At 39.5% G+C, this 23,986-nt stretch overlaps 4 protein-coding genes across 6 annotated transcripts in view; 2 read left to right on the forward strand and 2 right to left on the reverse strand.

Moving 5' to 3' along the window:
• Window positions 1-7,190, forward strand: part of LOC119075526 (low-density lipoprotein receptor-related protein 6) — a 41,255-nt gene extending 34,065 nt beyond the window's left edge. The window contains exons 2-8 of one of the 2 annotated variants that reach the window (XR_005087412.1): window positions 654-1,057; window positions 1,116-2,832; window positions 2,897-3,717; window positions 3,783-3,958; window positions 4,020-4,289; window positions 4,350-6,258; window positions 6,539-7,190. Coding sequence is in view for 1 of the 2 variants with exons in the window: in XM_037181997.1 (XP_037037892.1) it covers window positions 654-1,057; window positions 1,116-2,832; window positions 2,897-3,717; window positions 3,783-3,958; window positions 4,020-4,289; window positions 4,350-5,754 (4,793 nt within the window). In the remaining variant the exon portion in view is untranslated. Of the gene's footprint in view, window positions 1-653; window positions 1,058-1,115; window positions 2,833-2,896; window positions 3,718-3,782; window positions 3,959-4,019; window positions 4,290-4,349 lie in introns of both variants that reach the window. The other variant, XM_037181997.1, reaches the window with a different exon arrangement.
• An 8,427-nt stretch (window positions 7,191-15,617) lies between these two features.
• Window positions 15,618-16,605, reverse strand: LOC119075504. The gene is made up of 3 exons (XM_037181971.1): window positions 16,359-16,605; window positions 16,207-16,293; window positions 15,618-16,141 (listed from the first exon to the last, which is right to left on the reverse strand). Exons 1-3 carry the CDS (start codon window positions 16,502-16,504, stop codon window positions 15,874-15,876), a joined length of 501 nt encoding a protein of 166 aa, XP_037037866.1. The 5' UTR covers window positions 16,505-16,605; the 3' UTR covers window positions 15,618-15,873.
• A 1,660-nt stretch (window positions 16,606-18,265) lies between these two features.
• LOC119075502 (putative ankyrin repeat protein RF_0381) lies at window positions 18,266-19,755 on the reverse strand. 2 transcript variants are annotated; one of them, XM_037181968.1, is made up of 5 exons: window positions 19,610-19,755; window positions 19,489-19,539; window positions 18,953-19,051; window positions 18,693-18,890; window positions 18,266-18,555 (listed from the first exon to the last, which is right to left on the reverse strand). In XM_037181968.1, the coding sequence occupies exons 1-5, from the start codon at window positions 19,677-19,679 to the stop codon at window positions 18,353-18,355; spliced, it is 621 nt and encodes a 206-aa protein (XP_037037863.1). In that variant the 5' UTR covers window positions 19,680-19,755; the 3' UTR covers window positions 18,266-18,352. The 2 variants fall into 2 exon arrangements, with proteins under 2 accessions (XP_037037863.1, XP_037037864.1); XM_037181969.1 differs by having other exon boundaries at window positions 19,625-19,747.
• A 1,614-nt stretch (window positions 19,756-21,369) lies between these two features.
• LOC119075503 (putative ankyrin repeat protein RF_0381) lies at window positions 21,370-22,924 on the forward strand. The gene is made up of 5 exons (XM_037181970.1): window positions 21,370-21,522; window positions 21,818-21,862; window positions 22,185-22,283; window positions 22,346-22,543; window positions 22,689-22,924. The coding sequence occupies exons 1-5, from the start codon at window positions 21,468-21,470 to the stop codon at window positions 22,889-22,891; spliced, it is 600 nt and encodes a 199-aa protein (XP_037037865.1). The 5' UTR covers window positions 21,370-21,467; the 3' UTR covers window positions 22,892-22,924.
• The last annotated feature ends 1,062 nt before the right edge of the window (window positions 22,925-23,986 follow it).

Genomic DNA, 23,986 nt, shown 5'->3' on the forward strand with positions numbered 1-23,986 from the left:
GATGTGATCAACCTTATTTTCTCCCCTTAATGTTTACGTACCTGTGGTGGACAAGCGGCAAGCGAAAGTGCCTAAAAAAACCGTCCACCACAGATACAACTTTTCATACTGAAGGCCTGAATTACGGGAAAAATTCTGAAATTTATGCCCAAGATATGAAAATTAGATTTTTAGTTAACGAGTCTCTCCATTTACTCATTCACTCTCGAAATAATTCACTTATTTACCCGCATAACTCGTATAATTCACTTATCCATCCCGCACTGCTTACTAAGAGATACTTTCGTTTATGTTTCATTACATGGAGTTTTTGTTACCGAGGGGAGAAAGAAGGAAATTGCAATTTACATGTGTGCATGGCGTGATTAACCGTTTTTCTCCAAGAAACAACGCTAGTCAGATGAAATGAAAATCGGTCGTTTCTTGCCAAGTCACGTCTTCAAAGATTCAACAAATATGCGAGATTTCGATTGCCTGCCATGATGTCAATAACAAGTGCTTCAGTACTGACTCAAGTGCTTCAGTACTGACTCAAGTGCTTCAGTACTGACTGATTTTAGTCGAAAATTACCTAGCACCCAAGTTGTACACACAATAAAAACTCGCTCCCAAAGAGTCCATCCTCAATTAATTTTCCCTATTCAATTTTCCAGGTGCCAGTACCTCTCAACAATCGCCCGCATCTCTACTCTTCACCACATACAATGACATACGACTAGCGAATGTTTACCAGCAAAATGGTCCACCTTCCATTGAAGTTCTGGTCAAAGATTTGTCCGAAGGATCGGCGCTCGATTTCTACTACGAAAAGCAGCTCGTTTGTTGGACCGACCAAGGATTGGAAACCATTGAATGCATGAAACTGGGCAACGGCACAACGACGGGGAAAAAGTACAGTGTCGTGTCGTCCGGGCTGGATAAGCCCGAAGGATTGGCCATCGACTGGTATACGGACAAGATATATTGGACCGATGGCGAAACTGATCGAATTGAAGTGGCATCGCTGAATGGGAAGTACCAAAAAGTTTTGTTTTGGTCGGATTTGGATCAGCCGAGGGTGAGTTGGTCATTCTGTAAATGCGTTGTTGCTCGATTGACTTGTCTCTTTTATGTAGGCGATCGCATTAGTTCCTGGCAAAAAATTGATGATTTGGAGCGACTGGGGTGAAAACCCGAAAATTGAACGGGCTAGCATGGACGGAGATCCATCAACGCGAATTGTTCTGGTTAAGGAGAATATTTTCTGGCCGAACGGATTGACGATCGACATGGAAAATAATTTAATTTATTGGGTGGACGGACATCACCAATTTCTGGATGTGATGAATTTGGATGGAAGTAACAGAAGGTCGGTATTGACGGGTGTCACATATCCGTACAGCGTGACGCTGCTACAGAATCGCCTGTTCTGGACGGATTGGCATGTGGGGTCGATACACACGTACGATTTGATAACGAACGAAACGAAAGAACTGATCGATACGCCAGAAGTGCCATTAGCCGTCCATGCTTGGGATCATCGACTGCAACCAGCTGGAGACAATCCTTGTAAATACAACAACGGAAATTGTTCCCATTTGTGCCTTCTATCCACGAACTCGTTGGGTTACAGTTGCGCGTGTCCAACGGGTGTTAAATTGGAAACATCAACGAGATGTGCCGATGGACCGCAAGATATGTTGTTTTTAGTTCAGCGAACCCAAATCAGTCGAATATCACTGGACACACCGGATCACACCAGTTTCCCGTTGCTGTTGGAGAAGGTGAAATACGCCATTGCCATTGACTACGACCCAGTTGACGGATATGTGTATTGGTCCGACGAGGATGCGCACGCGATTCGACGAGCTCGACAAGATGGATCCGACCAAGTGGATATCGTTTCGCTGGAAGTGTCGCATCCGGACGGCATAGCAATCGATTGGTATGCACGGAATTTGTATTGGACGGATACCGGCACCGATCGCATTGAAGTGTGTCGACTTGATGGCACCTCGCGTAAGGCCATCATTAACGAACATCTCGATGAACCGCGAGCGATTGCATTAGCACCGCCACTCGGGTGGATGTTTTGGTCGGATTGGAATGCAAAAAATCCGAAAGTCGAACGAGCTTCATTAGATGGTTCGGAACGAATAGTTCTCGTGTCGGATGGGTTAGGTTGGCCGAATGGTATTGCCGTTGATGTTGAGGCAAAGAAGTTTTACTGGTGCGATGCGAAAACGGATAAGATTGAAGTGGCCAACATGGATGGATCGGATCGTCGAGTTCTGTTGAATCATAATTTGCCGCACGTTTTCGGATTGAGTCTGCTTGGGGACTACATATACTGGACGGATTGGCAGCGACGGTCCATTGATCGGGCACATAAAATTACCGGCAACGATCGGATTGTCGTGGTCGATCAATTTCCCGATTTGATGGGACTGAAAGTGACTCGAACGAAAGAGATTCAGGGAGCCAGTCCGTGTGCTGTGAGGAATGGCGATTGCTCGCATTTATGTTTGAAACGGCCCAAGGACTACGTGTGCACATGTCCGATTTACTATGAATTGGCCAAGGATCGTAAGACGTGTTTCATACCGACTGCGTTTCTGATTTTCTCTAAATTGGACAGCATTGGCAAAATATCGATTGAATTCAACGAAGGCACCCACAACGACTACAAGATACCGTTCAAGGATTTGCGAGACGCGCACCGACAATTGGATGTTGATGTGGAAGACCGTCGTATCTACTTTACTGACATGAAGTCTCGGTCAATTTCGCGTGCTTTCATCAATGGTTCCGATGTCCAGAAAATCGTCGATTCCGGACTGATTCGACCGGAAGGTGAGTTCATATCCGACGGTTGTGTCAATGCAACGCTCAATCAATTTTCGTTTCGTTTTCACAGGCATCGCTGTTGACTGGTTGGGACACAATATTTACTGGGCGGACTCTGAAGCCCGACGAATCGAAGTTGCACGACTGGACGGCACCAGTCGCAAAGTTTTGTTATTCAAAGGTATCGACGAGCCGAAATGCTTGGTGTTGGAACCGCGAAAAGGTTACATGTATTGGTCAGAATGGCCAACCAATTCCATCCGTCGGGCTGCGCTAGACGGAACAGACGTAACGACAATGATCTCACCGGCAAATCATCCGTCCGGCCTAACGCAAGACCCGGAAACTAGACGTCTCTATTGGGCATCGCAAAGTCATCCGAAAGCGATTGAATCAGCTGACTGGGACGGTAAAAATCGACAAGTTCTGGTGAGGAATGATAAAGAGGAACCGTATGCTGTCACGCTGTATCAGGACCATGTTTATTGGAGTGACTGGTCAACGGGCGACATCGAACGAGTGAATAAATACACCGGCGAAAATCGAACGCTGGTGCACAGTGACTTAGCGTACACAAGCTCGTTGCTGGTGTTCCATTCGGCTCGGCAAACCGGTGACAATTTGTGTCGCAACAACAACGGAGGCTGTTCGCATTTGTGTCTTGCATTGCCGGCTAAGCGAGGCGGTATGACGTGTGCCTGTCCGACACACTATGCATTAAGGGAGGACGGCTCATGCGTCCCACCGAAAAATTATCTCGTCTTCAGTCAGAAGAATTCGTTCGGTCGATTGATGCCGAACACAAGCGATGCACCCGACGCTCCATTCTCGGTGAACGGGAAGAATATTCGTGCGGTGGAATTTGATCCGATCGATCATTACTTCTATTGGGTTCGTTGTCGCTAGCCAGTTCGATGGACGGACGAGGTTTATTGAAATTTCCGAATTGTTTTCAGATCGAGGGTGGCAAGGGACACACTATCAGAAAAGCGCCAGACAATGGAACTCGTGCTAGTGAGGTGGTTGTTCCTGCTAGTATTGGCGTGTCACAGCCATTCGATATTGCCGTTGACTTTGTTGGACGATTGTTGTTCTGGTCTTGCTCGCACATGAATAGCATCAATGTGACCAGGTAAGCCACTTAGTTCTCAGTGTAAATGAAGACTCTTTTAACCTTCCATCGCAAATCGTAGCTTAAATGGCGATCCGGTTGGGCATGTGGAAATTGGCGATTCTGAGAAACCTCGCAGTGTCGCCATTCATCCGATGAAACGGTTGATATTTTGGACGGATGTTGGTAGCAAACAGGCCATATTCCGGGCCAGGATCGATGGTGCTGAACGAATCACATTGGCCGAAAAGTTGGACGGTGTATCGGCGATGACGATCGATGCGCAACAGGATCTGGTGTTTTTCGCGCACGGAAAGATCATCGACATGATGAAGATTGATGGGCAGAATAAGTTAGTCGGAAAGACCATCTTCCGTCACCGTGATTGCTGATTTCTTTGATTTCGTTTCAGAAAAACTCTGGTTTCCACCGACATCAGTCAAGTGATTTCCATAGCGGCTCTGCAGGGTTACATCTACTGGCTGGACGAAAAAACCGAAAAAACGGGAGTGGAACGCATAGCTATTAGTGGCGACGGACGTAAGCCAGAGATTCAACGTTTGCGCAACATAACAGACATCGTGGCCGTATGGACACCGAATGCAACAACCCTGAAGAATCACACCTGCTCCCAGGGCAAGTCGAAATGTTCCCACTTCTGTGTTGCATCGAACTACGGCAAAACGACGGAAGTGTGTTCCTGTCCACCCGGCTTGATGTTAGTTGACCAAGTGAACTGTGGAGCGTTGCCACTCTGTGGTCCGGACCATTTCACGTGCGCATCGCCCGACAACAAGGATTGCATTCCAGTTTCTTGGCGCTGTGACGGACAAAACGACTGTCCCGATAAGTCTGACGAAATGGGTTGTCCGAAGTGTCGACCGGAACAATTCAAATGCCAATCTGGAGAGTGCATCGACCGTAGTTTAGTGTGTGACGGTACAACTAACTGTGTTGATGGCTTTGACGAAGCCGATTGTTGTGCTAGCATCGAAGATTTCCAGTGTCCCATCAATAAGGTGTGCATATCACAGTCGCTACTGTGTGACGGCTGGGAACAGTGTGCTGATGGAGCCGACGAATCGCCGGAAAACTGTAACATTGCCATCAATCGTCGCACATCGCCGACATCCGACAAGGAGATTTTCATCTACGCCAGTGTGGGGATAATGATAGTCATCTTCGTCGGTGTGTACGTTTACAATGCACGACGATCGAAAATTTGCCGATCAAAATTATCGAGCAATTCGAACGAACCGAAAGACGACCAGTCAGCCGATCCACTCTCGCCGAACCTTCACAAGAACATCCGAGTTTTAAAAATTGCATCCGATGCTGTCCGAATGTCAACATTAAACAGTCGTACCAGTGCGAACAGCTACGATCGCAATCACATCACCGGCGCGTCTAGTTCAACAACGAACGGCAGCAGTCTGATCGGCTATCCACCGATCAATCCACCACCTAGTCCAGCCACAACGGCCACATCGACCCGATGCAACAGTTACCGTCCATACCGTCACTACAAAGTCATCAATCAACCGCCACCGCCGACACCGTGCACATCCGATCTGACCGATGTGTGCGACGAAAGTGACTCCAATTACACGCCGAAAAGTAATGGCAAAAGTCGGTATCGCTACGAACGCGAACCGTATCCGCCACCGCCAACGCCCGGTTCACATTATCATAGTGATATCGGCAATATATTGCCGGAAAGTTGTCCGCCCAGTCCTAGTTCGCGAAGTTCAACGTATTTTTCGCCACTACCACCACCTCCATCACCAGTGCCAACATCATCCCGATGCTATTCGTAGTCTTCCACCGACGGCAATGTCATCTAATGTTTCTATCTGTTGTCGACAGAAAATGAATAGCCTTGCACTGTCGTGATATTGCACTTGATACACGATTAAACCAAATGAAGTAATAGATTTTGTGCGACAATATGATGGTGAAGGGATTCGATGACATACTGACCGTCTGTGAAAGAACAACGACCTGTAATCTCGCAGCAAAATGAATGAAATAAGTGCGAGCGAGGATACAATTTTAGTGTAAGTTTACTCCCTGTTGTTGATTTGATCCAACTGTTGCCATTTTTAACTTTTCAACGAATTTTTTTGGGAAGCGGTGAAGCCAGAGGTCAGAAATCTTGCAAGTATTCTCCCTTGCACATGAAATTGGTTTCCAAATATTTGTGTTACATCAAATTTAGTGCTGTCAAATAAAAAGTGTTGTCCCAAAAGTTGGAAAAATCCAAGAATGTCTCCTAGCATTTATAGGCTGCCATGCAAGATTTCTTACCCATGGATGAAATGGTCAGGCATTTATCTCTGATAAGCTCTGACTTGTAAATTGTTTTACGCAGTGCCTGTAATTTTCGCCAATTTCCACGATTTTTTACGATCTCTGGCGAATTTTAACGAAATTCGAAAATCTCGAAAATTCATGAAAATTCGCGAAGGATCGCGAAAAATCAAAAAATTGACGAAAAATGTTGAAAATTGACCGGATAAGGCGATACATTCAACAAAATAAGTATAGGAAATCGAATGAAAATGTCGCCATATTTCGAAGGTTAACAGACACATTTCGAAGAGAGGTGCGGGAAAATAGAAAAAGTAAGAAAATATGCAGTTTTACGTGCTTTCTCGCTAATAGCTACTTTTGTACAAACTTAATTTTCCAAAAATTTAAAATTCGAATAACTACCTTTCATTTGACATATCACACACGATTTTGAAAGGCAAAACTCGATTTTCCATGTGCCACAAATCTAAGAATGTTTGTAATATCCTCAGACCTTTAACGCGTACGTCACTACAGTCATGAAACGCTCTTTGAGAGAAATACTTTTCATTCCATCGCCTTATCATGCTAAAAAACTGAAAAACTTATAACGAACAGCACCAGCATGAGTCACAAGTCGTTAATCAACAACAATCAGAAATGTTTCGTATTATGTTCTGACACAATCACCCTCTTCTACAAACATTTTGCAGTGGAAGCATCTCTCTCTTCTTCAAATACTTTGTACAGTGAAGCATCACTATATTTCACAAGCGATGCGTAAAAGGAAGCATTACTGTCTTCTTCACAGTGCTTGTAAAAGATGTGATGCTTCCGTTTACAAAATGTTTGTAGTAGAGGGCGATACTTCCTTTCAAAACATAATGCGTTGGCTTTATAAATAAAAAGTGCGAATAGCCAAATAAAGACCTTTTTAGCCCCGTACGAAGTACAAAGGGGCTCATAGGAATTGATGGAATTCGATGCATACAGTGAGGGCAAAGTGTTTGTTCATAGATGACGAATCCACAATAAAAATTTTGTCTGTCCATCTGTCTGTCACGTCGATATATTGAGTAAATCAAATCCGATTTCAATTTTTTTTCCCCTGAAAGAAAGTCGAAATAGTGAGGCTAAGTTCGAAGATGGGCATTGGGCATATTCGGGTCCACCCTTCGTGATTTAAGGTCTTTTGGTGATATCTATGGCAAAACAAATGACGGATCATTTGATAGGTATTGTCAATACCAATCCAGGAAAAAAAAGTTTCTTAAAATCGGGTGAGTGGACCGTGAGTTAGGGCCTTAGAAGTGAAAGGCTACTCGGTGACAGCCGCACTAAGGTCACGTACTCAATAGATATACGGGTTTGTACGGGGCTCAGTCGCAGCAAACGCTCCAACTGTTCTGATGGCTCGCTTCAATAGTTTTTCCAGAATTTCTCTGGATGTTTTTGCTCAAAAATCGTGTGCGATACATCAAATGAAAGGTATTGACGCGACGAATCAAAATATTTAAAAATCGGGTTTGTACAACAGAAACTATTGGTGCGAAAACAAGACATACTGCCTATTTTCCTAATTTTCCTATTTTCCCGCACCCTCAATTTTTTATTTGATGAGTGCGAGCCCACAAAATTTTAACTATTAAAATTTAAGAATTTTTTATTTTCGTCTTTGTTAATTTGAAACAGCAAACTGATCAAAAGTTAATATTTAAAATGCATCTACTAGATAACATATATATTGTATAGACTTGATGAGCACGAAAATTAAAAAGAAATAATGAACAAAACACACAAAACGGTTGCAATAATAATTAAGAGTTTACCTGCTGTAATAAGTTGAAGAACGAGAAAAAGAAGAAAAATATATTTTTATGAATAAAAAACAAACAAAAATTTTAGATAGAGAAATTGTTGTCGTCGATGATGGATGAAATGAAGATATAGATATAAAACGAATTTATTATTGTGCTCAGAGAAGACTGATTGTATAAAACATTTTTAATTGTAGCGGCAAAGAATGAAGCGCAAAAATAGTTTTATCTTTTTTATTGTACAGTTTTTATCGAATTTAGATGGAATTACAATTTATATATATATTTGGAAGGAGTAAAATTTACTCCGTGAACAAATTGAATAAATTTTATGTTTAATAAAAAAACAAACAAAACAAAACGAAATTGTTCCATTTTGTCATCTGTGTACGGTGTACCCATAATAGATGAATGGATTTGTGGCTGACAGCCCATATTTTTAGGGTGTAGCGGTTTTTACAAAATGTCTTCGTTCTTTTAGGGCTTAGCCGGAAATCCACTCAGCTGGTCCATCTAATCATGGCCCTACGTTTGTGAAGGGCCGTGACGCAAGTCCGTTCACACTGAAAAATTTGTCAAAATTTTTTTCCGGAGGACTAAGGAACATATATACACAACTTTTTTGACTTTCCCCCCTCCGCTCCTACTACCCACTTATTTTATTCGTAATCTGGGCGTCCATACGAGTTCAACGAGCTATCACACGCCTCATAAAGTTCAAATTTGGCCGAGATATTAATTTTCAAACTTTGGAAAATCGTATGAAGAAATTCATTTTCATACATTTTGAAATTGATGAATTTTACCAACCTTTGTTACTCTGTTACTTTGTTATGGCGAAACTTTTTAATTTACCGGTGGATTTGGCTGATGTTGAGGAAGAAAATTTTTTATAATTGTGAAATATATTCCTTTAAAGAATGGAATTCAAACGGAAGAAAGCCGAATCATCTGCCACTTTTTGACGCAAATTTTTTTTTGGTTTAATTTTCTTCCTAAAATTTTTCTGGTAAGATTTTTGTTGATAAAACTTTCGTGTACTTTCCTCATCAGCTGCCATTTGTGACACATACCTTTTTACATGTCGAATCTGTAAGCGTCACCTACACCGATATCAGTTCTTTTGTAAGTGGATAACAGGACTTGCGTCACACCTTCACTGTAAGTGGTTTTGGGCGATAATTTTATGGAAGAAATTTTTTTAGATTTAATCTTGTGCTGCCGCCAGATCAATTTTTGAAAATTTCGTCGTTTTCGGTCCGCGTCACATATATCGATTTTTTACGGTGGGCTCCAGTGTACATAAAAGTTGGGTCCGTGTCCGTGTGGTAATCTAATCTCCAGACTTCATAGATTATTTTACAAAAAAGATCAAGTAGAAAAAATATTTTTTGAGTTTGTGACTGATTGTCAAAGTTCTTCGAAAATGTAAATTAAACCTTAAACAACAAAAGTATAACTGTAATGTTATTAGGGATAGGAAAAATTGACAAAGTTTCACAATGACAAAAAGGTTTATAAATATTAGGCCTGTATTCTAATGAAAAACGGCCTACCGAAATCGGATGCTTTTTCCATTGTAATTTAGATGATAACATCGTTTGAAAATTGATTACCCAGGTCGATAACATCGTCTTAAATCAAGTATATGCAGTAAGGCAGTGAAATGAAATTTTGACAGAAAATGTATGGGCCATCTGTCAAAATTTTCAGCTGGAAAAATGTATGAGAATTTCAAAATTGTGTACGCAATATAGCCCAAAAATCACTTAAAATGGAGGTGTGACTCAAGTCCCTTTATCCAATTAATAAAAAAAATTGATATCGGTGGGGGTATTCGGTCAAAATAACCCCACCAAAATAACGAATTGTAGTAATAACTAATGTCAAAAAAATTATTGGAAAAATGACGAGATGACCAGTATATCGACAAAATTCGAGGATATCGACAGAATTCGAGGATATCGACTGTATTCGAGTCTATCGATAGTATTCGAGTCTATCGATTATATTCGAGGATATCGACTATATTCGAGGATATGACTATATTCTAGTGTATCGACAGAATTCGAGGATATCGACTATATTCGAGTATATCGACTATATTCGAGGATATCGACTATATTCGAGGATATCGACTATATTCGAGGATATCGACTATATTCGAGGATATCGACTTTATTCGAGGATATCGACTATATTCGAGGATATCGACTATATTCGAGGATATCGACTATATTCGAGGATATCGACTATATTCGAGGATATCGACTAAATTCGAGGATATCGACTATATTCGAGGATATCGACTATATTCGAGGATATCGACTATATTCAAGTATATCGACTATATTCGAGTATATCTACTATGAGATGACCAGTATATCGACAAAATTCGATTATATCGACATAATTCGAGGATATCGACTATATTCGAGGATATGACTATATTCTAGTGTATCGACAGAATTCGAGGATAACGACTATATTCGAGGATATCGACTATATTCGAGTATATCGACTATATTCGAGGATATTAACTATATTCGAGGATATCGACCATATTCGATTATATCGACTATATTCGAGGATATCGACTATATTCGAGGATATCGACTATATTCGAGGATATCGACTATATTCGAGGATATCGACTATATTCGAGGATATCGACTATATTCGAGGATATCGACTATATTCGAGGATATCGACTATATTCGAGGATATCGACTATATTCGAGGATATCGACTATATTCGAGGATATCGACTATATTCGAGGATATCGACTATATATTCGAGGATATCGACTATATTCGAGGATATCGACTATATTCGAGGATATCGACTATATTCGAGGATATCGACTATATTCGAGGATATCGACTATATTCGAGGATATCGACTATATTCGAGGATATCGACTATATTCGAGGATATCGACTATATTCGAGGATATCGACTATATTCGAGGATATCGACTATATTCGAGTATATCTACTATGAGATGACCAGTATATCGACAAAATTCGAGTATATCGACAGAATTCGAGTCTATCGACTATATTTGAGTCTACCGATAGTATTCGAGTCTATCGACTATATTCGAGGATATCGACTATATTCTAGTGTATCGACAGAATTCGAGGATAACGACTACATTCGAGGATATCGACTATATTCGAGGATATTGACTATATTCGAGGATATCGACTATATTCAATTATATCGACTATATTCGAGGATATCGACTATATTCGAGGATATCGACTATATTCGAGGATATCGACTATATTCGAGGATATCGACTATATTCGAGGATATCGCCTATATTCGAGGATATCGACTATATTCGAGGATATCGACTATATTCGAGGATATCGACTATATTCGAGGATATCGACTATATTCGAAGATATCGACTATATTCGAGTATATCTACTATATACGAGTTCGACTGTAATTGGAAGATATAAAAATTGTGGCTAGAACTTGCCCAGAATTCAATAAGTACAACATCGCAAATGCAAATACAATTATTATTTTTAGGGAAGTTAGCGCCGCAGGCCGTGAAGAAATAAAAAAAATAAAAAAGCAGGGTCGAGGGGCGGCAGCCCCCGCATAGGGGGTCAAGGGGGAATATCCCCCTTGCGGGGTCTAAGGGGCGGAGCCCCTAGCGGGGTTTGGGGCAGAGCCCCATTAACGTCTGCAAAGTATGAAAAAGCTCGCCGCTTTTAAATTATAAGAAAACGAGTTCGAGACTGACCCTAAATATTAGGGGTAATCAGTGTTTTGTCCTCTTTTTTTTCACCGGGGTTATTTTGGTAGTAGTTATTTTGTCTCGTCGATATTTTATTGGAGTAATTTTAACCTAGAGCCATCGGTGGGTATGACGCTTAAAGTTTCGACACGCAACAGGAAATACGTCACAAATATGATTTTGGAGTCATAGCAATAATGACATTGTATCATATCACTGCTTCGTAGATGTAAGCGTCACCTCCACCTTCCCTCTTCTTCCGATCGAATTTCCATTAAAAATTAAAACTCTTAAACTCAGCCGAAAGACAAGGGCAAAACACTTAAAACGATCATAACTCCCAAATGAGCGACATATTTGAAAAATCCTAAAACTCGTGTCGACATTGTCGACTCGACAAGACACCCTATAAACTTTGAGGGTTCTTTTGAAAAAGTACTTACAATACTCTCTCGGTGTGTTTGGGACTAAGCCTGTCTTGCCCATTTCTTTTCTCTATACTTATTGAAGAGTATAACCTGAAGTGAATCATAATCCGCCGATCCGTGAAGCAGTCGTCTCTTATTCTATAAAGCAATCGCCTTCTTCTCGTCGTTTCTACCTCTTAACACATTCATTCCTGAACCCAATACCATATCTGTATATAGAAATACAGTTAAAACAATGCTCCGATACATCTCGCAATAAGATTGGTTCTTGGTACTTATCAATAATTGGAAGCATTTTCCAGCTGACCTTTTATATGTGCCCTGAAAGGTATTGGTCATTAGAACCCAAAACTACCACCAAAAAAAATTCCTTAATATTTGTGTGCGAGATGATCAAAAACCGAAAACATTTCAGATACACTGAAGGTACGTAGTTCTTTCCTGTTGGAAAGGTAATTGTGAGTACTTTCGGGGCAGACAGTGTCTTATTGGCTTTAAAACTCACTTAAACTGGATATGAACTTGTAAAGGTAGCCTCTGTAATCGAAAACCAATATAAACACCAAGAAACTGTTATACCTGATCATTGCTAGTGGCCTCAAACAGGCTTTGGTAGTGATGCGATGAATGTTCCTTTGAAGAGTAAATTTGGGAGTAAGTTCTTCTACTCGAAGATCTAAACAAACACGGAAAATTTTTCATTAAAAAATATTGTTTCTGGAGCATGTAAGGCTGTAAGACTTACATTTTCGATATCGATACACAAACCTCAGTGTAAAATAATAATGAAAAGAAGTTCTCTTTGTTTTTCGAACGAACTTTCTAGCTGCCATATTTTCTAGCAGCTCAATAGCTTAAAAAGTTCCGAAATCATTAACTTCTATGAAAAATCTTGGAATAACGTCCTTCACCTACCCTGACAATTTCAGCCAAATCCATCGAGCAGTTTAAAAGTTTCCAAGGAACTAACTGACTGAGGAACAAAGTCTTTGAGATTACAACAGAAAAATCGTTATTTGTTCAACGAGTGAAGAAAAGTTGGAAATTGCATTTCGAGGGTGTTGCCTCACCCGAGAAAATGCAATTTCCAACTTTTCTTCCCTAGTTAAACACAACGTTTTTCACAACAAAGGCTTCCGAAGTGTCAGTGGAGGGAAGAAAATTACTATTTTCTCGCCTGCGTTGTGAAAATGTATTGGAAATCGTGTCAACTACATATAAGTCACAAATCCGAAAAGTTCACATATTTCCTTACTAATTGCTGATTTAATTATCGCGAACGGAATGAGTAGTCAGACAACGATTATTAGTATATTATGATACCGGGGAATATTGCCAGCGTTATACACTCGTGTAAATTACAGAAAACACGAGTGCGGAATGAAATTCAAGAGTGGCTGTGTAATTCCCTTGACTGAAAGTCAGGGTCTTATGAAAGAAAATACCCTTAAATGTCCGTAACGCTAAGTTCACTTTGATATTTTGAAAATGTTCTACATTGGCAAAAAACGTTAAATACAGAAAACTTCCGTACACTTGTGGACTCGATAGCTCGAGTAATTCTCTACCGGTTTGCAAAATTTTGGTTTTAATCGACGGAGAATGAAAATCATGAGGTTAAGTTCGTAGATGGACAATATTGGAGTAATGAGATGGGAGTAATTCTCAAGAGATTTTTTTACTTGTTACCGCGATAACTTCCATAATTCTTATCCGATTTTCAAAGATTTTGTCTTAATCGACGAAGATTGAAAATCTTAGGGCTGAGTTTGCAGATGGATAATGTTCGAACCACGAGATGGGAGAAATTCTACACAGACGCTTTCCCTTGTTACCGCGCGATAACTTGAGTAATTTTTACCCGATTTTCAAATTTTTTGTTTTAATTGACAGAGAATGATATTGGATTAGTGAGTTTGGAGTAATTGTAAACATAACTTGTTTACCACGACATTTTTGCAACGGATTTCCAGAAAAATTTCTTATTTGACGAGTAGTGAAATTCTGGATTTCTGGTCTAACAATTAAGAAGTACTTCCCAAAAGAGTTTTTGCTTACTTGAGAAACCGATAGCTCGAGTAATTCTCAGAGGCTTCAAAAATTAATTTCGACCAGTAGCGTAATTCATGTGGTTAAACTCGAACATTGGAATTTAATTGGACTAGTAATCTGGGATATACGACAATTTTTTTCGTTCCTAAAATGTTTGAACGAGTGTGAACTTTGTGGCCAGAGCGAAGCGAGGGCCGTAATTCACACGAGTTATATTTTTTCAAGAGGTAGGCAGGAAATACGCCAAATTATACTCAGACGCTTTTCCTTGCTATCGTGATAACTTAAGTAATTTTTACCCGATTTTAAGTTCGTAGATGGATAATATTGGAGTAGTGAGGTTGGAGTATAATTGTAAACACAACTTGTTACCGCGACATTTTTGCAACGGATTTCCAGAAAAAAAATTATTCGACGAGTAAGTGAATCTGGATTTCTGGTCGAACAATCTAGAAGTCTAGAACAATCTTGCTTGCTTGATAACACGATAACTCGAGTAATTCTCAGAGGCTTCGAAAATCGCAGATTTGAAAATATTAAGTGTTTTCGACCAGTATCGTAATTCATGTGGTTAAATTCGAACATTGGACTTTATTGGACTGGTAATCTGCGATATACGACAATTTTTGCGTGAAATCGCGTTCTTAAAAGAAATTTTTCGTTCCTAAAATGTTTGCACGAGTGTGAATTTTGCCAGAGCCGTAATTCACATGAGTTTTTTTTTTCAAGAGGTAAGCAAGAAATGCGCCACCTGTTCAGCGCTTTTAGTAGACTATATAGGAGACTCAACTTAGGAGTAAGACATCGCTCGCTGGACCTTCAATATGAGTAAAATGAAGCATGTGATGACTGCTGTTTTCTGAATAAAAGAGACATCACCTTTTCATGTGACTTTAATTTTGTGATCTCAAACACACCACCTCATTTAAAAATGGTTAGAAAACTAAGGCTGGAATTATAGAAAAAAAATAGCCAGTCAAGGGACCTGACCCACCCAAGAGGCGGGGCCTAGTATATGCAAGTTAGTATTTCTCGTACTAAATATTCTCTGGTATCATATAATGTTGTATTGTAGTGGTGGAAACGACCAGCTTATCGACATAATAATGTAGACTTATGAACTCTAGGTAAATAATAATGACGTCACGCATAGCACAAAGTACGGTATAACTAATGTTCGATATAATACTCCGAAAAACAGTATTTAATGTCGATATTCACCGCAATACAATAACATTATTAGGCATACAGATGACGTCAGTGAAAATTGAATAAAAATTTGTGTCAGCTGTTTTTCAGCTGGTTTCACTTTCCTTCACTTTCGAACGCAAACTTTTCGTGAAAATATTTTTATTCTTTTTCAAAAATTCACATTGTATTCGAGTGTGTGTAGTCATTTTTCCACATCAAAAATAATGAATTTTTCCGTTGCGCCAATCAATGTAAACCAAATTATCACAGAATACCAAAAATAAAAAAATAAAAAGAAAATTTCGAATGAATTCTAATCAACAGCTTGAATGTATCATAACACACTCAGCTTCAATGCGTTAGAAATGATATGAAAAATGGTTTGTGATTCACGTAAATTACGAATATCCAGCTGGTGGGTATGGTGCAGTCGGCATTTGTTTAACATTTATTCCAGGACCGACGTGAGGATCCGCTAAGTATGGATTATAAGCTGGTGGATTGACGGAATCGGCATAAAATTGGTTCGGATTAGGATTGTGCGGATAGACTGTAGTGGTAGTCATGCCCATTGGTTGTTGATTCCATGCTGGCGTATTTGTTGTGACTACTGTTTGTGGCAAATACTGATTGTGCGGTCGACGGAAATTATTCCACCGTAAGTGTCTGTGGTCAGAAAAATGCTTGTTGGGTTCCGCAGCTATGACTAGGTAAAACAAAATTATTTTTACCTTCGACACAGCCATCCAATACCAATTAGCAATGCGCAAAGTGCCAGAAAAACACCAAGCATCACCAGACCCACCTTGGGACCAGACCTAAAAGCAACAGTTCGATCAACATTTTGTTTATTTAAACGAAAGAAAGCTCTGTTCCAACTTACAGCGTACACCCAAACGTTAAATCACATGATGTTAAGCCGGAACAGTCCCTATCCGAAGTGCATACTTCGTTGTTCCAAAAGTTTGTTTTTGCAAGTGCACTGCGATACAATATTCCAAACAACAATATTACTACAAAGCGACCCATAATGTCGACTAACTTGATCAATTACATCATCGTCACTGAAATAGCGAATATACAAAATATCCGAGACGATGGTTCAGTCAAGGTTAATTCGCCGTACATTTCACGAACAGTGTGTTTCGCGCAAAATGAGTAAAGAAAAAAATGAATTCGGAAACCAATTCAATTTCATTTATATGTGATACGATGCCAGTCGGCCAGACTTATATACTCTCAGCTGAGTATAACAGCAATATATGTCGATACAGCGAATTATAGACGGACGCCGTTTTTAATGTTTCTGGGAATTCGTCGCATGTTGATAGTGTGTGCGGTTAGTTTATTCGGAGTAGGAGGTGTGGCTTCGATCGATTTCAGGAACATTACCACAGTAAACATAATACAAGGGACATTTGACGTGACACAAAAAATTATTACGTAAGCCAACAATGACAATTTTCACCCACCCACCCCACATTACAACAATATCCACCGCAAACAATTCTTTTGTTCTCTTGAACCCAATCAGGCGATTACGTAATCCGATGTGGACGCTTGTTTTGATGGTCCTTGATGTCCCTTGGTTTGTGGATGCCTTAGTCCACGAGCTTGCGTAATTTAGCTCTCGTTTAGGTTTTAATATGAAGTTTTTGTTGTAGGTTGTCGGTGAAACGAAACTATGAAACCTCTTAGGAAATATAAAAGCGGTTTTCCTCCCGGAAAAGCCATATACATGAAAAACTTAGAAGTCGAGTGTCTAATAGGATCGAAGACATTTATTGTTATCTAATCAAGTAATAGATCTAAAGCTAAGATCATCTGAAAGTCGTTTTTTCTTAGGAACTGACCTACTGTTACCTTTATTGTTACTACAGTCCAGAAGGCAACCAAGGAACCCAGCTAAGTTCGTAGTGGTTCCAAAGTTCTAGAACAGGAAAGACAGTAGACCATGATGATATCACGTATTTCTAAGAACTTACATCTTATGTGACTATTCGTAAGGTAACTCATTCAAAATAGGCTCTTACACTTGCGATCCTACATCTTCCTCTTTCTAGATACTTGGCATTTTACACGTTTCTGCCTATTTTTTCGATTTACTTCTGGAATTCTGACTTGTTTGAGGTTGCCAGGTGATAGTTCACAGAAATACGTAGAGTCAATATGGTCCACTGTCTTCCGCTTTCTAGAACTTTGGAACCACAACGATCTTAGCTGGGCTGCTGGGCTCCTTGTTTCTTTCTGGACTTTAGTAGTAATAAATTAAATAGCAGGTCAGTTCCTCAGAAAAAACGATTTTTTGATGATCTTGAATTTAGATCTATTACCTGGAGTATGCACTGCCTTACTGTTTAATGTTTCTGTTGCGACTGTAATTATTTATGAAGTACTTTTGTTTAGATAGTTGAAACAGCTTTATGATTGGTCGTGTATTTTGTCTGATTAGCAAAACTAGGTTCTTATGCGCGTTAGGACACTTGATAAAAGTTTTGACGATTGGATGTGCTAGAGGGGTCAAAGTTGTGGAACTATTTTATTGATATGGGGCTTTTTTCAGAGATTGAGACTAACACTCTCAGATCTAGCCAACTGAAACTATGGAAACCTACGTAGTTTTTCATACAAAAGACAAATACACCATGAGCAGGCCATGTCTCTGAGGATGAAATTTGACAGTGATTTTTGTGCGGCGTACAGATGTACGAAGACAGTCAGTCATTTATTAGATTGACTTTGGACAAGTCTTTCAACATTGTGATAAGACATTTCATTGGAAGGCAGTGATGCAGTTTAGTTTCAAGATTTATTGATTGCGTCTACATTACTCGATCCGCAAGTAAACGTTTTATGTTCTTTACATGAAATTTATAATCATTCGACGTAACTTTGAAGGCGTCGCAAAAACGTGTTGTTTTCGTTGATTGTGTCCACGGATTTTTGATACCCACCCACGCCACTCGTGCTGCGTTCATTGTAATAGTCAATGATAGAATGCAAATGTTCAGTCGCATACTTTAAAGCGTAGTCAGCGTCTGCACCTTTCCGCAAAAGGGCGCGGACTGCTCTGTCACGACCTGCGAAAGTACATTCAGTTGAGATAGGCTGTTCGTACTTTTTCTCTAAATTAAGCTTTAAATGATGGAAGGATTGCACACACACCCAAAATGAATGATTTAGAGAATTTCATCAAAATCGTCTGTAAGAGAATTACCATCATAAGCGGCATAAATTAACGTCGACCATCCACTATTGTCCGTTGCATTGATATTGGCTCCATTGTCAACCAGAAGTCTTACGATCTTGGAATTATCGAAAGCAGCAGCAAACATTAAGGGGGTTTTGCCATTGGTGTCCTTTGCATTGACATCAGCTTCGTTGTCAATCAGAAATTTCACAGTTTCATAGCGCCCTAACCCAAAAGAAAATCTGGAATGATGTCACTTTCATAACACATTTGAATACTCAAATTACCGTTATTAGAAGCCTTCATTAATGCCGTTTTGCCATCTTCGTCTGTAGCATTGATATTAGCACCTTCCTTAAGCAGAAACTTCACCAGATCAGGGGTATCTGCATGTAAAATAACAAGCCCTTTAAATGACTCAACTCAAAACAGATTTTGACTTGTTGGATTATGATCCGCGCCTTCGTCTTAAGTACAGTTTCCACTTAAAAAGAGCACTCCGTTTAGCCTCCGTCTACATGACAGTTGTAAAATAGAACAATAAATTCAATTTCCACTCCGTTTGCGTGACAGTTCTTTTGTTCTATTTTACAACTTTAAGTGGAAACTATACTTTAGGATCACAATCACCAACTCGTCAAAATAAAACATTTGGACAGAGGTGTTTGGACAAAGAATTTGTATGGGAAAAATAAGAAAAATGAAGAAAAATGACAGCCTCAGGGTGGGCTAAGCCCACATGCGCTCGTATCTAAATTCGGCCATGTCCCTTGTTTATCTCGGCACATTTTAGACAGAGGCGCATATTCTACTATCAACTTACCATCCAAAGCAGCCTGGATGAAATCCGAATCTGTCTCTTGGTCTCCATGGACTGAAGGAAAATATATTGTGTGAATTTACAATAACATATCGAATCACCTCTCGAAAACAAAGCTAAGCACGTTTTGAAATCTCACCATTAATCGCAAATGCTAGACAAACACTCAGAGAAATCAACAAAAAATTATCCATTTTTCAAAAACGGAATGATGACCAACAATTAGTATTGCAAACCGGTTAATTGTTGAGCCAAGAACAGCCGAATACTACCATACAAAATAAATTTCAGTTTCGGAGCAGAGCCGTAGCTGGACCAAAATTTCAGTGCGGGTGTGCGGCGCCAAGTCCTTCAAGTTGTTGAAGATTAGTTTAACAACATCATACAACTATTTCAAATGCGAACATACTTTGCACATTACTGTCAATTCCCGATATTCCGAAAAGTGTAGGCCTGGCCTGTGCCACACCTGGCTACTGCTCTGTTTCCTTGCAACTTACTTTTCGTGGTTTTCGTTCGTTTCTTTCGTTTTATTTGTTCCACACCTATTCCACCACATAGAAGTAGCGCTTGTCTTTAAGTTTCCTCAATTCCACATGTGCGTATGAGTGCAACGATTTCTTTTGAAATTCTTTTGTGTGAACGTTTAACATCTCCCGCAAGTTCTTTTTCCTCAATGAGGAATCTTCATTCCTTTTTGTTTACTGCCATGCAATTAATATAAGTTTCTTATTTCTCCAACTTCACTTATTTCTCAATAACGAGTATATGGAGAAAGGAGAGAAGTAAGCAAAATGAGAGAAATAAGAAATTTATAATAATGACGGTACGTACTTCTAAATGTGCATGGCTGTTAATAGTTCGTTTGATCAAATAAAGTTTTTTCATACTTCCAATGATAAAGTTCGTGCTTAGGCACATCAATTATATATTGCGTTTTGTTGCCGCCTATTTATTCATTCTCTCTCAAAATCATCTACCTTCCCGCATAATTCACTTAGCCACCCGCATAATTCACGTACATTCTGGAACTGGTTACTGAGAGAGAACGTTTACAAGTTGTGTTCACCTCGCTTCGCTCTGGCCGCAAACATCGATCTGGATTTTCCTAATAATTTCTTCTCAGTACGATTTTTGCGGGGAAACACGTGAATTACGGGTGACTAAGTGAGTTAAGCTTGGATCGCACCCCATTTTGTTTAAGAATCGGTTTATCCGTTTACACGACAATTAAACAAAATCCTGTGTCAAACAAAATCAAAATAAATTTTGGAGAGAAAACTGTGTACTAAGGTGATAAAATTGAATCGTGTTGAAGTAAAACAGAATGAAAACGGAGAACTTCTTTGTAAACGGAGCTCATGTCATTCGTGCTTAAGATGAATTTGAGAGAGAATGAATAAATGAAGAAAGGCATCAACAAAACACAATATTTACACCGCATTTGAGGTGTCTAAATACGAGTTTTATCATTGGAAGTATGAAAAAACTTTATTTGATTAAACGAACTGTTCAAAAAAAAAAATTATGTCGAAACGTAATGATTAAACGAAATAATTATCGCCAGGACCTTTTGTTGAACTCTTTATCACAAAAAGTAATTGCTGTTAGGGTAGCCATACCTATAGATTACTATGAGTGTGTCTTATACGTGATTATATTGTCATAAGCGCGTGGTAGTGATAACATCCCATAAAGACGTAAATATGCAGTGTGTTTTGTAAGATTGGGCCAGCTGAAAAACAGCTGCAGCAAATTGCATCACCTACATGAATGGGTTCAGCTGTAACCAAACATTGGCGCAACTACCCTACGATATCGTAGGGTCAAAACTTCAACAAAATGCTATATACTGGCATTACGTTCTATAATTTCATAATTCACGAAGCGATTCCTCCAAAACGACATTCATTTTGTAGCGAAATATTCGACTGATCTGACCGGTTTGCAATATCAATTGTTGGTCATTCTGTTTTTGAAAAATGAATAATTTCTTGTTGATATCGCTAATTGTTTGTCTAGCATTAGCGATTAATGGTGAGATTTTAAAACGTGCTTACAAGGCAGAGTAAAAGTAAACCTGGCAGGAGCGGTTCATTATTGAAACGTCAAATGAGGGACCTAATACACTGTATGAAAATGAACTCAAATGAACACTGACATAAGTTGAAAAATTTAATTCGCAAAAAACATAGGGCTACTAGATTATTCAGGTCCCTAGTCAAACAAGCGCTCCTGCCTGGGTTACTTTTACTCTGCCGTGGTGCTTAGCTTTGTTTTCGAGAGGTGATTCGATATTTTACAGTTCAAACAATTTTTTGTTTTCCTTCAGTCCATGGAGACACAGATTTGGAATTCAGTCGTGCCGCTTTGGATGGTAAGTTATAATAATGGATTACGGCCTTGTTTGGAACTTTCTATTTCGCCAAATGTGGCGTTTGCATCCGAAGGGGCGAAATCGCATGGAATGCAGCCACAAACGGCAAACAAAGTTCCTAACAATTGCGTAAGTTATCCTCTTCACTAAGCACCGGAAATAGTACATTATGACTTGGTCCACTTGGTCGCACATTTCTTGCTGAGACCGGTAAACCTCGCGATAGGAAATTCGCATTCACGCATATTACTCTCCTAGCACTCAATTTTTAATAATCTTTTTCGAGTCGAGTTACTTAAAACGCTGGTTATTTTACATACAGAAACGCCTGATCGTGTGAAGGATCTGCTTGAGAAAGGTGCTAACATCAATGCTAGAGACGAAGACGGCGACACGGCATTAATGAACGCTTCCAATAACGGTAATTTGAGTATTCAAATGTGTTATGAAAGTGACATCATTCCAGATTTTCTTTTGGGTTAGGGCGCTATGAAACTGTGAAATTTCTGATTGAAAACGGAGCTGATGTCAATGCAACAGACACAAATGGCAAAACCCCCTTAATGTTTGCTTCTGCTTTCGATAATTCCAGGATCATAAAACTTCTGGTTGACAATGGAGCCAATATCAATGCAACGGACAATAGTGGATGGTCGGCGTTAATTTATGCCGCTTTTGATGGTAATTTTCTCACGGACGACTTGAATGAAATTCTCTAAATCATTCATTTTGGGTGTGTGTGCAATCCTTCCATCATTTAAAGCTTAATTTACACCCAACACGATACCAACAGCCTATCACATATCAACTGAATGTACTTTCGCAGGTCGTGAAAGATCAGTCCGCGCCCTGTTGCGGAAAGGTGCAGACGCTGACTATGCTTTAAAGTATGCGACTGAACACATGCACTCCGTCAGTGACTATTACGAGAGACGCAGCACGAGCGGCGAAGGAGGGTATCAAAAAGCCATAGATATAATCAACAAAAATAACACTTTTTGGCGTAATCTTCAAAGTTACATCGAATGATCATAAGTAGACGCAATATCAATAAATCTTGAAACTAAACTACAAAACTGCTTCACAATGAAATTTCTTACCACAACATTGAAGGTATTGTCCAATGTCCAAAGCGTCCAAAGTCAACCCTAATAAATGATTGACTGTATTTGTACATCTATATGTCAATTGCACTGAAAAAGACACGAGAAACGACGACTTTCTGAAGAAACTACGAGTTCCTGAAAAAGTGGTGAGTATTCGACGACTTTTTCTTAACTTTTTCTTTAGAAAGTCGTCCTTTCTTCTCGCCTTTTTATTGGATATTGAATCTTCTACAAAATGTTAAAAACCGGCGATTTCCTGGAGAAAATGGGAGTTCTTGAACTCATCGTTTCTTCAGAAAGTCGTCGTTTCTCGTGTCGTCGGAACGGAAAAGTCACTGTCAAATTTCATTATCGGAGACATAGCCTGTTCACGCAGATCAATTATATCCAGTACAAAATATGGAGAAAAAAAAATTGGAAAAGCGATTTTCCTGTCATAAAAGCCATTTATTTGAAAAACCTAAGAGTCGACTATCTCCCAAACAGCACTGCTACTAGCATGAACACTAAATTGACAAGTGTCAAATTTGGAAGCTTTAGTGATAAGAGCTACCCCTTACGACTGTTTGTATTGTATGTTCTAACTCGCACATCGAAGTCATCTATCTATACAAAAGAAACGCGGACCTACTGTGATTTCATCAGCCTCCAAATATTTTTTATGTTCATGCTAGTAGGAGGGTTGTGCCCAAACTAAAGAATCTTTTCGAGACTTTTTTCTCTTCTTGGAAGTATTGTCCAGCGGTATACCATGTAAAGTGGTGTAACTTTAGGAACTAACATAATATAACCTCAACAATCCCAAAAGTCCAGAAGGTAGCCCAATAAAACCTCAGATATCCTTCATAATACTTACGTTCTAGAGCTGGGAACATATTGTGCATGTACAGTGACAAAATTTTTAGGAACTGACCCACCTCAACAGTTCAATAAATCCAAAAAAAAACTCAGAGATCCTTCAAAATCCTTAAATTCTAGAACAGGGAGCATGTTTCCGTGAAAATATGAAACTCGATTA

Source organism: Bradysia coprophila, unplaced genomic scaffold, assembly GCF_014529535.1.
Source record: "Bradysia coprophila strain Holo2 unplaced genomic scaffold, BU_Bcop_v1 contig_219, whole genome shotgun sequence".
In the NCBI taxonomy this organism is placed as follows: domain Eukaryota; kingdom Metazoa; phylum Arthropoda; class Insecta; order Diptera; family Sciaridae; genus Bradysia; species Bradysia coprophila.

Coding starts and splice junctions, on each gene's coding strand:
- LOC119075504 (XM_037181971.1), bottom strand. CDS start 16,504: ATGGGTCGCTTTGTAGTAATATTGTTGTTTGGAATATTGTATCGCAGT. Junction 16,294..16,358: donor TTAACGTTTGGGTGTACGCT/GTAAGTTGGAAC, acceptor TGTTGCTTTTAG/GTCTGGTCCCAAGGTGGGTC. Junction 16,142..16,206: donor ATTGGATGGCTGTGTCGAAG/GTAAAAATAATT, acceptor TTCTGACCACAG/ACACTTACGGTGGAATAATT.
- LOC119075503 (XM_037181970.1), top strand. CDS start 21,468: ATGAATAATTTCTTGTTGATATCGCTAATTGTTTGTCTAGCATTAGCG. Junction 21,523..21,817: donor TCTAGCATTAGCGATTAATG/GTGAGATTTTAA, acceptor GTTTTCCTTCAG/TCCATGGAGACACAGATTTG. Junction 21,863..22,184: donor CAGTCGTGCCGCTTTGGATG/GTAAGTTATAAT, acceptor TTTTACATACAG/AAACGCCTGATCGTGTGAAG.
- LOC119075502 (XM_037181968.1), bottom strand. CDS start 19,679: ATGGATAATTTTTTGTTGATTTCTCTGAGTGTTTGTCTAGCATTTGCG. Junction 19,052..19,488: donor CATCCAGGCTGCTTTGGATG/GTAAGTTGATAG, acceptor TTTTACATGCAG/ATACCCCTGATCTGGTGAAG. Junction 18,556..18,692: donor AATTTATGCCGCTTATGATG/GTAATTCTCTTA, acceptor GTACTTTCGCAG/GTCGTGACAGAGCAGTCCGC.